Source organism: Rhincodon typus, chromosome 5 (assembly GCF_021869965.1).
Source record: "Rhincodon typus isolate 14 chromosome 5, sRhiTyp1.1, whole genome shotgun sequence".
Taxonomy (NCBI): Eukaryota; Metazoa; Chordata; class Chondrichthyes; order Orectolobiformes; family Rhincodontidae; genus Rhincodon; species Rhincodon typus.
The window spans coordinates 88,689,029-88,703,473 of NC_063336.1; the positions used below are offsets into that span (position 1 = coordinate 88,689,029).

At 41.9% G+C, this 14,445-nt stretch overlaps 1 protein-coding gene across 1 annotated transcript in view; it reads right to left on the minus strand.

Annotated features, from left to right (window-relative positions):
* The window catches only part of gfral (GDNF family receptor alpha like), a 101,058-nt gene that overhangs the window by 31,864 nt on the left and 54,749 nt on the right, over positions 1–14,445 (minus strand). Inside the window, exon 7 of the mRNA XM_048597287.1 lies at positions 10,348–10,604. Within this exon, the coding sequence (XP_048453244.1) occupies positions 10,348–10,604 (257 nt within the window). The remainder of the gene's footprint in view (positions 1–10,347; positions 10,605–14,445) is intronic.

Below are 14,445 nucleotides of genomic sequence, written 5' to 3' on the forward strand. Positions count from 1 at the left end.
GTTACGGTTGACCTCTGCTTATTCCATCCTTTCAGGCAATGCATTTCAGATTATAAACTCTCTGCATAAAAACAACACAGCTCATTTCTCCCAGGAATCCTTTACAAATTACATAAACCGGTCCTTTTGATTTTAACCTTCCTGCCAGTGGAAACTGCTCCTCATTATTTATTCTATTAATATTCATGACTTTAAACACCTCTACTAAATCTTCCAGTAACCTTCTCTGCTCTAAGGAGAAAACTTCCTGCTACTTTCATCTCTTGATAAGTGAATTTTATCAGTCCTGAAACAAACACAGAAAGTGCTGGAGAAACCCTGCAGCTCTGGCAGCATCTGTGGAAAAAGAAAAAGAAAGAGTTAACATTTCAAATCCAGTTTGACTCTTCTTCAGAAACTTGATAAAGTCCTGCTGCAACTCCAGTAAGTATTATCCTTTAATCATTCATGGGATGAGGGCATTGCTGGCTAGGTAGCATTTATGAGAGTCAACCACACATTGCTGTGGGTCTGGAGTCACATGTAGGCAAGACCAGGTAAGGATAGCAGTTTCCTTCCCTAAAGGACGTTAGTGAACCAGACGGGATTTCCCAACAATCGACAATGGATTCATGGTCATCATTAGATTCTTAATTCCAGATATTTATTGAATTCAGGTTCCACCATCTGCCGTGGCGGGATTCAAACCCAGGTCCCCAGAACATGATTTGGGTCTCTGGATTAACAGTCCAGCGATAATACCACTAGGCCATCGCCTCCCCATACAGTGTCTCTGTAGGACTCTGACATCCTCTCTCAGGACATCAGTGGTTTAGCTCAGCTGGCTTGCAATGCAGAGGGATGCCAATAGCATGGGTTCAATTCCTACACTAGCTGAGGTTACTATGGACGATTCTCCTTCTGAACTTCAAAGGGCAAAGTGAGCAAAAAAATGGCAGATGGACTACAATGTAGAAAGTGTGAGGTTATGCTCTTTGGTAGGACACGTAGAGGCATAGGCTATTTTTGAAGTGAGGAAAGTCTTTGGAAATCTGCAGCACAAAGTGACTTGGGAATCCTAGCTCAGGATTAACATGCAAGTTCAGTTGGCAGTTAGGAAGAAAAATGTAATGTTGCCATTCATTTTGAGAGGGCTAGAGTACAAGAGCAGAGATGTACTAGTCAGACCACATTTGAAATATTGTGAGCAGTTTTGGGCACTGTATCTAAGGAAGGATGTGCTGGCATTGGAGGGAGTCCATAGGAGGTTCACAAGAATGATCCCAAGAATGACGACTTGTCATAGGAGGAGCTGTTGAAGACTCTGGCTCTGTATTAGATAGATCTCATTGAAACTTACAGAATACTGAGAACCTTGGATAGAGTGGATGTGGAAACAGTGCTTCCACTAGTAGGAGAGATTAGGTCGCAAGCGTACAGCCTCAGAGTAGAGGTATGACCCTTTAGAACTGAGATGAGGAGAAATTCCATCAGCCAAAGGGTGGTCAATCTGTGGAACTCATTGCCAGAAAAGGCTGTGGAGGCCAAGTCATTGAGTGTCTTTCAGACAGAGATACATAGGTCCTTGATTAGTAAGGGGATCAAGGGTTACATGAAGAAGGCAGGAGAATGGGGTTGAGAAACATATCAGCCATGATTGAATGGTGGAACATTGCAGTGTGCCTTAATGGCTATTGCCCAATAGCTCTGACTTCAATAATCATGAAGTGCTTCGAGAGGCTATTCATCAACTCCAGTTTCCCAACCTGCCTTGATCCCCTACAGTTTACCTACCGACTTATCAGATCCACAGAAGATGTCATATCCCTAGCCATGCACTCATCCCTGGAACATCTGGACAACAAAGACACCTACATCAGACTCCTGCTTGTTGACTACAGCTCCGCCTTCAACAGCATTATCCCCTCCAGACTGATCTCAAAACTGCGTGACCTTGGTCTCGGTTCTGCCCTCTCCAATTGGATCCTCAGCTTTCCACAATCAGTGAGGACAGGTAATTGCACCTCCTCCACAATAACACTCAACACTGGAGGCCCCCCCCACCATGGAAGAGTCTTCAGGGTCCTACTGTACTCCCTGTACACCTACGACTATGTTGCCAAATTCGGAACGATTGCCATCTACAAGTTCGGTGGCAACACCACCAAAGTGGAATGAATATCTAACAATGACGAGTCAAAATACTGAAATGAGATAGAACGCTTGGTGGTGTGATGCAATGATAATAATCTGCTTCTCAACACGGCAAAACTAAAGAACTGATCAACTTCAGAAAGAAAAGAGGAGAACACACCCCCATCTACATCAATGGTACTGAGGTTGAGAGGGTGAAGAGCATCAAGCTCCTTGAAGTAACGATAACCGACAACCTGTCCTGGACTTCCCACCTAGATGCACCAGTCAAGAAGGCACAACAACGCCTCTTCTTCCTCAGGTGGGTCAGGAAGTTTGGCATGTCCAAAAGGTCCCTCACCAACTTCTACACATGCACCATTGAAAGCATACTGTCTGGGTGCATAACGGCCTGGTATGGCAACTGCTCTGCCCAGGACCGTTAAGAAACTGCAAAATGTTGTGTGCACAGCCCAGATCATCATGGGAGCCAATCCTCTATCCATGGATTCTATTCGCATGGTTCGCTGCCACGGAAAGGTGGCCAACATCATCAAAGACACATCACACAGTGGTAATGATTTCCTACAACCTCTTCTGTCAGGCAGAAGACATAGAACACTGAACACGCATAAGCAGGTTCAGGAACAGCTTCTTTCCAACTGTTATCAGACTGTTGAATGGACTCTAGCCTTAAATAATGTAACCTGCAACGTAACCTGTATGGCTCTAAGACTTTTTGGTCTGTACATTCTTTGCTTGCTGTGATCTGCCTGTACAGCTCGTAAACAAAGCTTTTCACTATATTTCGGTACATGTGACAATAAAAATCAATCAATCAATCAAATATGTACCCCTCAACCAAAGGCACGAGCAACGGTAATACCCAATAAACAAGCCAGTCATTTAATTTCACTATTGGGACGCTGATGTGTACAAATTGTCTGTCATCTTTCTCTACAATGCAACAGTGACTACACTTTGAAAAGTATTTCATTGACTGTGAAGCAATTTGGGTGCTATATAAATGCTGATCATATAACCAGTAGAAGCAGCCCATTTGAATCTTGAGTGAAAGTCACCAGTGAATTAACCCTGTTATTTTAGAATGTCGCCTCTACACTCTTAATTGCCACCCCCACCTCACCATTACCATCTATCACTTTTAATTAGATGTGAACATGAACATGACCCAACTGGTGTAGGTTACAAGAGAAAACACTGCCAGGAAGATGTATCAGGCTCAAATTATGCCGCATCCAGGTTTGGGTAAGTAACATTTGTTCCACACAAGTGTGGGGCAATGGCCACCCTCAGTAAATGAGAATCTAACCATCATTCCTTGAATTGCTGGATCCATTGCTGGATCCCACACTTTGAACATCCTGGGGGTTACCATTGACCAGCAGGCCAGACATCCCAAGGGAACTAAGGAACAGAGACTCAAAAATATTAACACAAGCAAAATGTAATGAATGAAGTAAACAATGGCATTAAGATGTATCTCCCCCATCTCCTGCTGTTACACCTTGCTGATCTTTAAGGGGCCCTTTTCTCTCCCTAGTTCCCTTTTGTCCTTAGTGTATTTATGGAATCCCTTTGGATTTTTCTTAACCCTATTTGCCAAAGCTATCTCATGTCCCCCGTTTTTCCCCCCTGATTTTCCCCTAAAGTATACTCCTATTGCTTTTACACTCTTCTAGGGATTCACTCGATCCTTGCTGTCTATACCCGACATATGCTTCATTCTTTTTTTGACCAAAACCTCAATTTCTCCAGTCATCCATCCCTACACCTACCCGCGTTGCCCTTCACCCGAATAGGATCATACTGTTTCTGGACTCTTGTTATCCCATTTTCTAGCTGTTCCTTTACTTACGAACATCTGCCTCCAATCAACTTTTGAAAGTTCTTGCCTAATATTGTCAAAATTGGCCTTCCTCCAATTTAGAACTTTAACTTTTAGATACGGTCTTTCCTTTTCCATCACAATTTTAAAACTAATAGAATTATGGTCACCGGCCCCAAAGTGACCCACCGACAACTCAGTCACTTGCCCTGCCTTATTTCCCAAGAGTGGGTCAAGTTTTGCACTGTCTCTAGTATGTATATTCACATACTGCATCAGAAAAAATTCTTACGCACACTCAACTAATTCCTCTCCATCCAAGCCCTTAACACTATGGAAGTCCCAGTCTGTGTTTGGAAAGTTAAAATCCCCTACAAAAACGATCCTATTATTTTTACAGATAACTGAGATCTCCTTATAAATTTGTTTCTCAGTTTCCTATTGCTACTAAATGAGTAATTTGCATCAGTGTTTACTGTGGAGAAGGATACGGAAGTAGAGAACATGAGGAAATAATTGGTGACCTCTTGAAAAATGTCCATACGACAGAGGAGGAGGTGTTGAATGTCTTAAAACACATAAATGTGGATGAATCCCAGGGACCTGATCAGGTGCACCCTAGAACTCTGTGGGAAGCTAGGGAAGTGATTGCTGGGGCCCTTGCTGAGATATTTGTATCATCGATAGTCACAGGTCCAGAAGACTGTAAGTTGGCAACGTGGTGCTACTATTTAAGAAAAGTGGTAAGGAAATCCAGGGAACTATAGACCGGTAAGCCTGACATTGGTGATGGGCAAGTTGTTGGAGGAAATCCTGAGGGACAGGATTTACATGTATTTGGAAAGGCAGGGACTGATTAGGCATAGTCAACATGGCTTTGTGCGTGGGAAATCATGTCTCACTAACTTGATTGAGTTTTTTTGAAGAAGTAATGAAGAGGATTGTTGAGGGCAGAGTGGTGGATGTGATCTATATGGTTTTTAGTAAGGCATTTGACAAGATTCCTCATGGTAGACTGGTTTGCAGGGTTAGATCACATGGAATACAGGGAGAACTAACCATTTGGATACAGAACTGGCTCAAAGTAAGAAGACAGAGAATGGTGGTGGAGGTAACACAGTGTGGAGCTGGAGGAATACAGCAGGCCAGGAAGCATCAGAGGAGCAGGAAAGTCTAAGTTTCGGGCTTTTCAGAAGTTTTTCTGAAGAAGGGTCCCAACCGGACACGTCAACTTTCCTGCTCCTCTGATGCTGCCTGGCCTGTTGTGTTCTTCCAGCTCCACATTGTGATATCTCTGACTCCAGCATTGGTAGCTCTTACTATCTCTGAATGGTGGTGGAGAGTTGCTTTTCAGACTGGAGGCCTGTGACCAGCGGTGTGCCACAAGGATCAGTGCTGGGTCCACTGCTTTTTGTTATTTATATAAATGATTTGGATCTGAACATAGGAGGGATGGTTAGTAAGTTTGTAGATGACACTAAAATTGGAGGCGTAGTGGACAGCGAAGGAGGTTACCACAGAGTTCAGTGCGATCTTGATCAGATAGGCTATTGGGCCGAGAAGTGGCAGATGGAGTTTAATTTAGATAAATGTGAGGTGCTGCATTTTGACAAATCAGGGCAGGACTTATACACTTAATGGTAAGGCCCTGGGGAATGTTGCTGAACAAAGAGACCTTGGAGTGCAGGTTCATAGTTCCTTGAAAGTGGAGTCGTAAGTAGATAGGATAGTGAAGAAGGTGTTAAGTATGCCTGCCTTTATTGGTCAGTGCATTGAGTATAGGGATTGGGAGGTCATGTTGCAGCCGCACAGGACATTAGTTCAGCCACTTTTGGTATATTGCATGCAGTTCTGGTCTCCCTCCTATAGGAAGGACGTTGTGAAACTAGAAAGGTTTCATAAAAGATTTACGAGGATGTTGCCAGGGTTGGAGGGTTTGAGCTATAGGGAGAGGCTGAATAGGCTGGGGCTATTTTCCCTGGAGCATCGGATACTGAACAGTGACCTTATAGATGTTTATAAAATCATGTGGGGCATGGATAAGGTGAATAGGCAAGCTCTTTTTCCCGATGTGGGGGAATCCAAAACTAGAGGGCATAGGTTAAAGGTGAGAGGGGAAAGATATAAAAGGAACCTAAGGGGTAACATTTTCATGCAAAGGATGGTGCATATATGGAATGAGCTGCCAGAGGAAATGGTGGAGGTGCGTACAATTACAACATTTAAAAGGCACCTGGATAGGTATATGAATAGGAAAGGTTTAGAGGGATATGGGCCAAACGCTGGCAAATGGGGCTAGATTTATACAGGATATCTGGTCGGCATGGATGAGTTGGACCAACTCTATGACTCTATTTAACAAAAGTCCAAGATCAGATGGTTTCTATCCCATTGATATAAGGGACGTGGGTGAGAACATTAGGTACCTTGACTATAATCACCTAAAGGTACCAACATACAGGAACCATTCCTTTCAATGAGGAAATTGCATTGTCACCTTGCTATTTAAGAAAAATGAGAGAAAACTTTGTAATTATAGACCACTTATCCAAACATCTGCTGTGAGCAATACAAGAGTCTATAATTAAGGCACAAGTGACTGGACATCTTGGAAGTTTTCAGTCAATCAGAGAGAACTGGCATGAATTTGTAAAAAGTGACAGCAAACGAAAACCTGAAAGTTTTTGAAGAGATAGCTAAAGTAAAAGATAGATAAGTCATACATTATAAAGCCCTCATAACAGACTTTTAGCTGAGGTTTAAGTGCAAGAAACTAAGGCAAAAATGGTCCTCATTTGGAAATTGTCAGAGCAGCAGGATTTGCAGAGCGGGCACAATAGTCGGTATTTTAATTGATAGAATGTAACTAGTCATGTTCTGCAAGCATCTGTGTCGGGCTGTCAACTATTCACCACATTTATTCACAACTTAAAATGAAGCCACATATCTATGTCTGTCGACAACACAAAGATAGGCAGCATTGTAAGGAGTGTAGATGGAAGCAAAAAAATCACAAAGCAAAATTGATTGATTACATAAATATACAAAACTATGGCAAACTGGTTTAAATCTGAGTGCACCCACTTTAACCCTACAATGAATAGAAGAAAGCACCTTCTCAATGATGAAAAGCTAGAAACATCTGAGGTCTAAAGAGACTCGGGTGTCCCAATACATAGATTACGAAAATGCCATGTATAGTTACAGAAAATACTATAAAGCTCAGAACACTCCTTATCAAGCAGGCTGGAACGGAAAGGTAAAAATTATGCTTGAGTTATACAAAGCTTTGCTTAGATCACAGCTGGGAGCAGCTATTGGCACCTCACCTTCTGAAGGATTTATTAACCTGAAAGGGTCAATGTGCATTTATCAGCATGATACCTGGGAGTCCAGGAGGGCTTACACAGTCTAAGTTTGCATTCTCCAGGAGGGCTGATGTGTTTGCTGCTTTTATAATATTAAGGCTACTAGATTGCTTAGATAGAGAGAAATTCTTTCTTCTGGTTGCACCAGAGGGCATTTTCGAAAAATTGGAGCTGGACCTTTCAAAAGCGAAGTTTGGAAATGCTTTCACAAACAGCAATTAATAGTAAATCATTTGCAAATTCTAAATTTGTGGTTGATTGCTTCATGTAAAGTAAAGCTACCATGTGATATGAGGTAAAGAAGCATAAATGAACTTCAACCATGATCTTATTGAATGGCTGAACAGGCTGGAGGGAATATGTGGCCTACTCCTGTTCTTATTTTCCTACTCATATAATTTTTTAAAAATCAGATAAAACATTTCCCAGCAATTTTTCATTTCCTCAGTCATTAATGCCAATAAAGTATATTGAGAAACAAACCATGTGTTGCACATAAATCTCTATCCACTAATTGTGGTGGATAAAAGATCAAGGGCAGTAGGCCTGCAATTTCCTGATCTATACTAAATACACCCTGATTTCTAAGATTTAATTCCAGTACATGAGTCTCCTCAATGAGGCATCAGAAAATTACCCTATAATGTACAGGGTGTGTTCTTGAATTTAACTACATATGCATACATGTCAAGTTTAATGACTGAGTTATTCTCTGTTAGCTGAAAGCAGCCTTTTACAGAAATTTGTGTTTACTGTAGATGTTCAATGACCTTAGCACTGGGATGAAAATTGTGCTTATATGGGAAATACTGTGCCAGTGTTCACTGCCTTGGTTTGAACAGCAGGCTTTACAATTCAAGTGAGGTACACGACAATCGGAACATGGTAACAGGAGTCGATCATATGGGCCCTTGAGCCTGTTCTAATGTTCAATTAAACGATGGATAATTTGTATTTTAATTCCGCTTGCTCATCTTGTTTCCGTAACTCTTAGAAGACTTACCTTAAAAAACATCAATCAATCTCAGTCTTGAAACATTAAATTTTGAAATGCTGAGCCAAATCTTGAGGGGAAATTAAGAAAGCTTTAAAAGATCCTAGTTAGAGCAAACAGAATAAGTCACATGATTTTCTCCATTACAATTTTATTATTTATGTTAATTTTAGCAAGTTCCTATCTGAATTTATTTGTAATTTCGTGTATCTCTGTTTCTTTATCCTCATGCTCTATTATAAAGTCTGATACTAAGTTTACTGTTAGGAATTCCATTATTTCCTGACATCAACTTGCAGCGTCATCCGAATCTGTCTTTAAGAAACTCCATTATTTCTCACCACCCTCTTTCTCTGAATTTACTTACAAAACCCCTTAGTGTTTTACTTGACATTTAACACAAGATTTTTCACACATTCTTCTTATATAGCTAGGACTGCTTCCTTGTCTTTCTTTGAGACGGTAAGGACTACAGATGCTGGAAGCTAGTCAATAAATGTGCATCTGGATAAATACAATGGGTCAGACAGCATCCGAGGAGCAGGAAAGTCAACATTTTGGGATGAAACCTTTCTTCAGGACTGGGGAAGGGGAGGTGAGCCCCGAAATAAGGGAGGGGAGTGGGGCTGGGGGGAGGGTAGGTGAGATGGAGATAGGTGGATGCAGGTAGGGGGTCATTGTAGTTGGTCTGTAGGAAGGATGGAGCGGATAGGTGAGTCAGAAGATGGACACGTTGGAGGAGGGGAGTTTTTGAAGCTGGTGAAGTCAATATTAAGGCCATTGGGCTGTAAGCTCCCAGGGCGAAATATGAGGTGTTATTCCTCCAGTTTACCTTTGGCCTCCCTCTGACAGTGGAGGAGGCTGAGGATGTATTTCTTTCCTGTTCTCTCCTAATCTGCAAGACCTCTACTAGGCTTTAAATTCATTTAAAACCTTTTTCTTTGTCAGTTATACTGTTGCTCACATTTCTTGCTGCCCTACTGTGATTTTTACAAATTGCTCATGCGATGTTGTTGTCATTGGCTACGTTGTGTGGTTTAGAGTCACATGTAGGTTGGCAGGTTTCCTTCCTTATGGGACATTAGTGAAAGAAATTAGTTTTTACAATTGACAGTGATAAACTATTAGGTTAGCTTTTCATTTCAGTTTTTAACTGAATTCAAATTTTAACCATCTGTCATGGTGAGATTTAAACCCTTCCTGCACACCTTTAGCCCAGGGGTCCAGATTACTAGCTGTGCCATCACCTCCCCTAAATTAAATACACAAGTATAGAACTTGCCCTTTAGGCGTATTTACAGCTCTTACATCCTAACAAATGGTCATTGTTACCGACATAGCCACTTACCATTAAATTGTTGATTAACTTGAGCTCATAACTCATTTCTGGGTCGAACATGGCGCATCCTTTTCTTTTAGTAGAAGAACTTTATTTCTTTCTCAAGAAATTAAAAGGCTTTGGAACTCACTTGTTCTGGTCCTACCAGTCCTATGTGGAAATTAAAGCTCTTAATCATTATAATGATGTTTTTGCAACAAACCTCAGTGTTTATGAATGCTACTTCTTTACCTTTCCTACTTGGTGGCCAATAGACAATCCCCATCAAAATCTTACCTCTTGTTCTATTCCTGAATCTGTTCAAAGAGATTTCTATAGCTAAATCACACTTACTTGCAACTTTTCTTCTTAATGCTGTTTTAGCATACTTTACAAATGTTGTTGTTCCTCCACTTTTTCCAATTTCTTAAATCCTTTCTAAAGACTATAATCTAGGTATATTGTAAATTACTAATTATATATCAGGTACCAAATGTTTTATTGCATGGAACTCTTATTTGGGCAATGGACTCTACAATATTGCCCATAGAAAGATTTTCTCATACTTGGCATACTCCTTGTCTCTCATTTCTTTTAATAAGATGGTGCCTGGGTGATCAAACCCCATCAAGACCCAAGCACTATCAGTAGGATTAGAAGGAACAGTAGCGGGGAATGTCAGAAAGTAAGTAATGACATAACTTACTGAAACAAACTTGATAATTTAACATATGCTGGAATAGTTCACAAAGGGGTTGGTCATCTTTCGCAACGCCACTGCACGTGCATTCGACCTGTAGAAGTGTGCCACGTGTATTGATATATGCTGCCATACACTCTGCATTGGCTGTGCAACTCCAGTCATCCCATGTGAATCCTGAGAGGCAGTCTTTTTCATTGCCTTGCTGACATATTCTTGTCAGTTGGCCCCAACATGTTGCTTGAAACAATTCATATCTTGACCTGAAAGCACAAATATTACATAGCTTTAATGTTGTAAGATTATAATAAAAATTATACTTCTTTTAACTTCCTGCCATTTTAGCATTGAGCCCCTAAAATGTTGGACCCATTTAATGAATGTACCATTTTGGTCAAAATCAAGCACTAGAAAACAATATGGCCTAACTCAGAAATTGTGTCAGCTCCTTGTAGTTTCAATGATCAGAATTCAATGTAATACTTAAGACATAGGTTCAACCATGCACTGTACACCTTCACCTGGGACTTCTTATTCTTCTTTAGGAACATTGGTATTGCAGGAGGCTTCTGCACATTGTTCGACAGGGAGAACCAGGTGATCTGTGCCTCAACTTCATTTCACTCAGTGTTGGTCCATATCCTCAATACTGTGCTCGTGCTGAAGAAAAATCTCAGTCTTGAGAGGAGGGTGTATGAGCCGGAGTGGTCACCAAAACTTTCTTAACCATGAGGGACACAAACATCTTCCCCGCAGACAGACCAAACCACAGTGGCTCAGTGGTTAGTACTGCAGCATCACAGCATCAGGGGCCTGGGTTCAATCCCAGTCTTGGGCGACTTTGTGGAGTTTGCACGTTCTCCCCTCGTATGCGTGGGTTTCCGCTGAACACAATCCAAAGATGCGCAAGCTAGATAGATTAGCCATATTAAATATGGAGTTACAGGGATTTTTCAGGCCAGAGTGAGGGTGTTGGTTCTGGGTGAGATGGTCTTTGGAGGACCAATGCAGACTGGATCGGCCTAATGGCCCCTTTCTGGACTATGGGGGTTTTATGAAAAGATACTCGGTTTCACTACAGGCTGGTATTCCCAGGGGAAAGTGTACTGCAAGTACATTGTCACATCTACTGCTCATCACCAAGATGGCATATTCATCAATGTGCTTCTGGTTTGTGACATGAGCAGTCCATCCTGTAGGTATGTGCCCAGTGTTTTGGTAGAAATCATGACATTTCCATTCTGTGCATTCTTCTGTATCAGTTTAGTTGAAACAGGAGGTCAAATTACAATTTCACTGTTGAGCAACAAAGGCTATCCTCTCCAGACACGGTCCATGACTCCCCTCAGGAACCTGCAGAACTGGACCACAAGGTAAGTACTTCATAACCATGGGTTTGAAAGATGTTAAACCATTGAATTCTGAAATATTATCCATACAGAGAAGAGATAATACAAGATGCTTTATGATACAAATTTGTGCAGCTTCAAAATGAGCTATTCCCAAATATTATAGACTGAAGATGAATAGGGTGGTAGTAATATGGACTGGAACCACTGGTATACGTATGTTGTATAGCTTCCACCGAATTCCTCTATTTCATGGCCATTAAAGGAACGGTTGTCTATCCTAATCAATATTAGCCTCCAAATTTAACCAATTGGATTTTAATTCGTTATAAAGCTGCCTTAAGGAAAAATACCAAAAATGAGTTAGATTTCATCATAGCACCAGGTTTTGGGAACATAAACCATGACCTTGCAATTAACTTGGAAAACAATTAGGCATACTGTACCAACACCAATTTCACTTTGTCCATGTCTCAGCCAGAATACCAGTACAGCATATAATACTACATTGTAATAATTCTTCCTCCTTTACATCAGTTGTAGTATGACTTCTTTCAATCAGGTAAACAACAAGTGGCAAATTATAGGAACAGGATTTAGGCTGTTTAACACCTAGACCATCTCTGTCAATCAATTAGAGCATGGACGATCTATAACTCCACTAAATTTATGGATCTTAGCTCCATAGTCACTTGATTTTGTGTAATTTTTTGACCTGGAAACAGTAACAGTAAGAAAAAAAATGTTATTCCATTAAAATGTTTGATAAACTGTATTTATTGATTTGAAACTGTTTGAAAGGACATTTAAAGAGTTTGTAAGACTTGGAAAGGGAAGACTTATAATTGGAGGGTAATGCAAACCACTACTTTATTTGACCTGGTAACTCTTGATCGAGAAACAAAATGAAGAGATAGGAAGTTAATATCTGGAGTCCGAGCCAAAGTCAGCAGAGAAGATTTGGGTTCCTGAGCAGTTGAAAAGCATGGTTAGGACTGCTGCTATTTCTTTCACTTCCAAACGACTGAATGGCCAGGATCTGCCATATTGTGTGAAATTAATAGTGGTTCTGGTAGATCGATGAAACTATGATCAATGGGAGCTGAGGGTTGAGAAAGTTTTAGAAAATGTAAGGAACAGCCTAATCCTGTTCCTGTAATTTGACACTTGTTGTTTACCTGATTGAAAGAAGTCATAATACAACTGATGCAAAGGATGAAGAATTATTACTATGTAGTACTATTGTGAGGACCGTAATATCGTCTGCTGTAGCTGGTAGTGAGCTGGGAGATGGGGACAAGTATTTCATTAGGTGAGGTAGTGTCATAGTTGAACTTTGCTGCCTTCCTGCTTCCACTAGAATTCATTAATCAGGATCATTAAAGACCCATCTAAAGGTCTCAGCCTGTAGCCAGTGGTATTATCCTGGTTCCAAATGGTCCTGTTTCCACTCAGTGGGACATACTGTGCTGGCAGTTAGTCAGTTGTGTAGGGATTGGTTCCTCAATTAAAAGCCTGATTGAAGGATGTAACATCAAGAAGGAGGGTCTTGCTCATTCCCTCTCCCCCTGCTCTCACTCACCTTTGGTGGCCTGAATTACTAACAGCAGGTTTTGCATGTGAATTAATTCATTAATTCCAAAACACCGATAATCTATTGCTGATGGTTAATAGATGTAAAAATTCCAGGGTGATTTGGTGATGAGATAGAAAACTTTAAGTTGTATGTAAGAACACTTCTGGATATAAAAACAAAGAAGCAAAAAAAGCGGGAGATCCACATCCTGGTCTTGCTGCTAATCCTTGTCCCAGGTCCTTTCACCAACATGCACAGTCTTCTCAGGGGTGCTGTTCAATACAAGAGCTGCTGCCCCCTGGTCAGTCAGTCAGTCTCGCTGAGCAGGGGCTTAAGTCCTGAGGTTCTTGATTCAGGGAAATGCTGGCTGGTGGTCTTAGCATGACCTGAATGGTGCGTGATTCATTGGGCCTTCCTGTAAAGTTGCACCACTGGTCATTGAGACAACAAGGTGCAGGGCTGGATGAACACAGCAGGCCAAGCAGCATCAGAGGAGCAGAGAGGCTGACGTTTCGGGCCTAGACCCTTCATCAGAAAAGGGGGAGGGGAAGGGGGTTTTGAAATAAATAGGGAGAGAGTGGGAGGCGGATAGAAGAGGGATAGAGGAGAGGATAGGTGGAGAGGAAACAAACAGGTCGAAGAGGCGGGGATGGAGCCAGTAAAGGTGAGTGTAGGTAGGGAGTTAGGAAGGGGATAGGTCAGTCCAGGAAGGACGGACAGGTCAAGGGGGCGGGATGAGGTTGGTCGGTAGGAGATGGAGGTGCGGCTTGAGGTGGGAGGAGGGGATAGGTGGGAGGAAGAACAGGTTAGGGAGGCAGGGACGAGCTGGACTGGTTTTGGGATGCGGTAGGGGGAGGGGAGATTTTGAAACTTGTGAAATCCACATTGATACCATTGGGCTGCAGGGTTCCCAAGCGGAATATGAGTTGCTGTTCCTGCAACCTTCGGGTGGCATCGTTGTGGCACTGCAGGAGGCCCAGGATGGACATGTCGTCTGAGGAATGGGAGGGGGAGTTGAAATGGTTCGCGACTGGGAGGTGCAGTTGTTTGTTGCGAACCGAGCGTAGGTGTTCTGCAAAGCGGTCCCCGAGTCTCCGCTTGGTTTCCCCGATGTAGAGGAAGCCACAGCGGGTATAGCGGATGCAGTATACCACATTGGCAGATGTGCAGGTGAACATC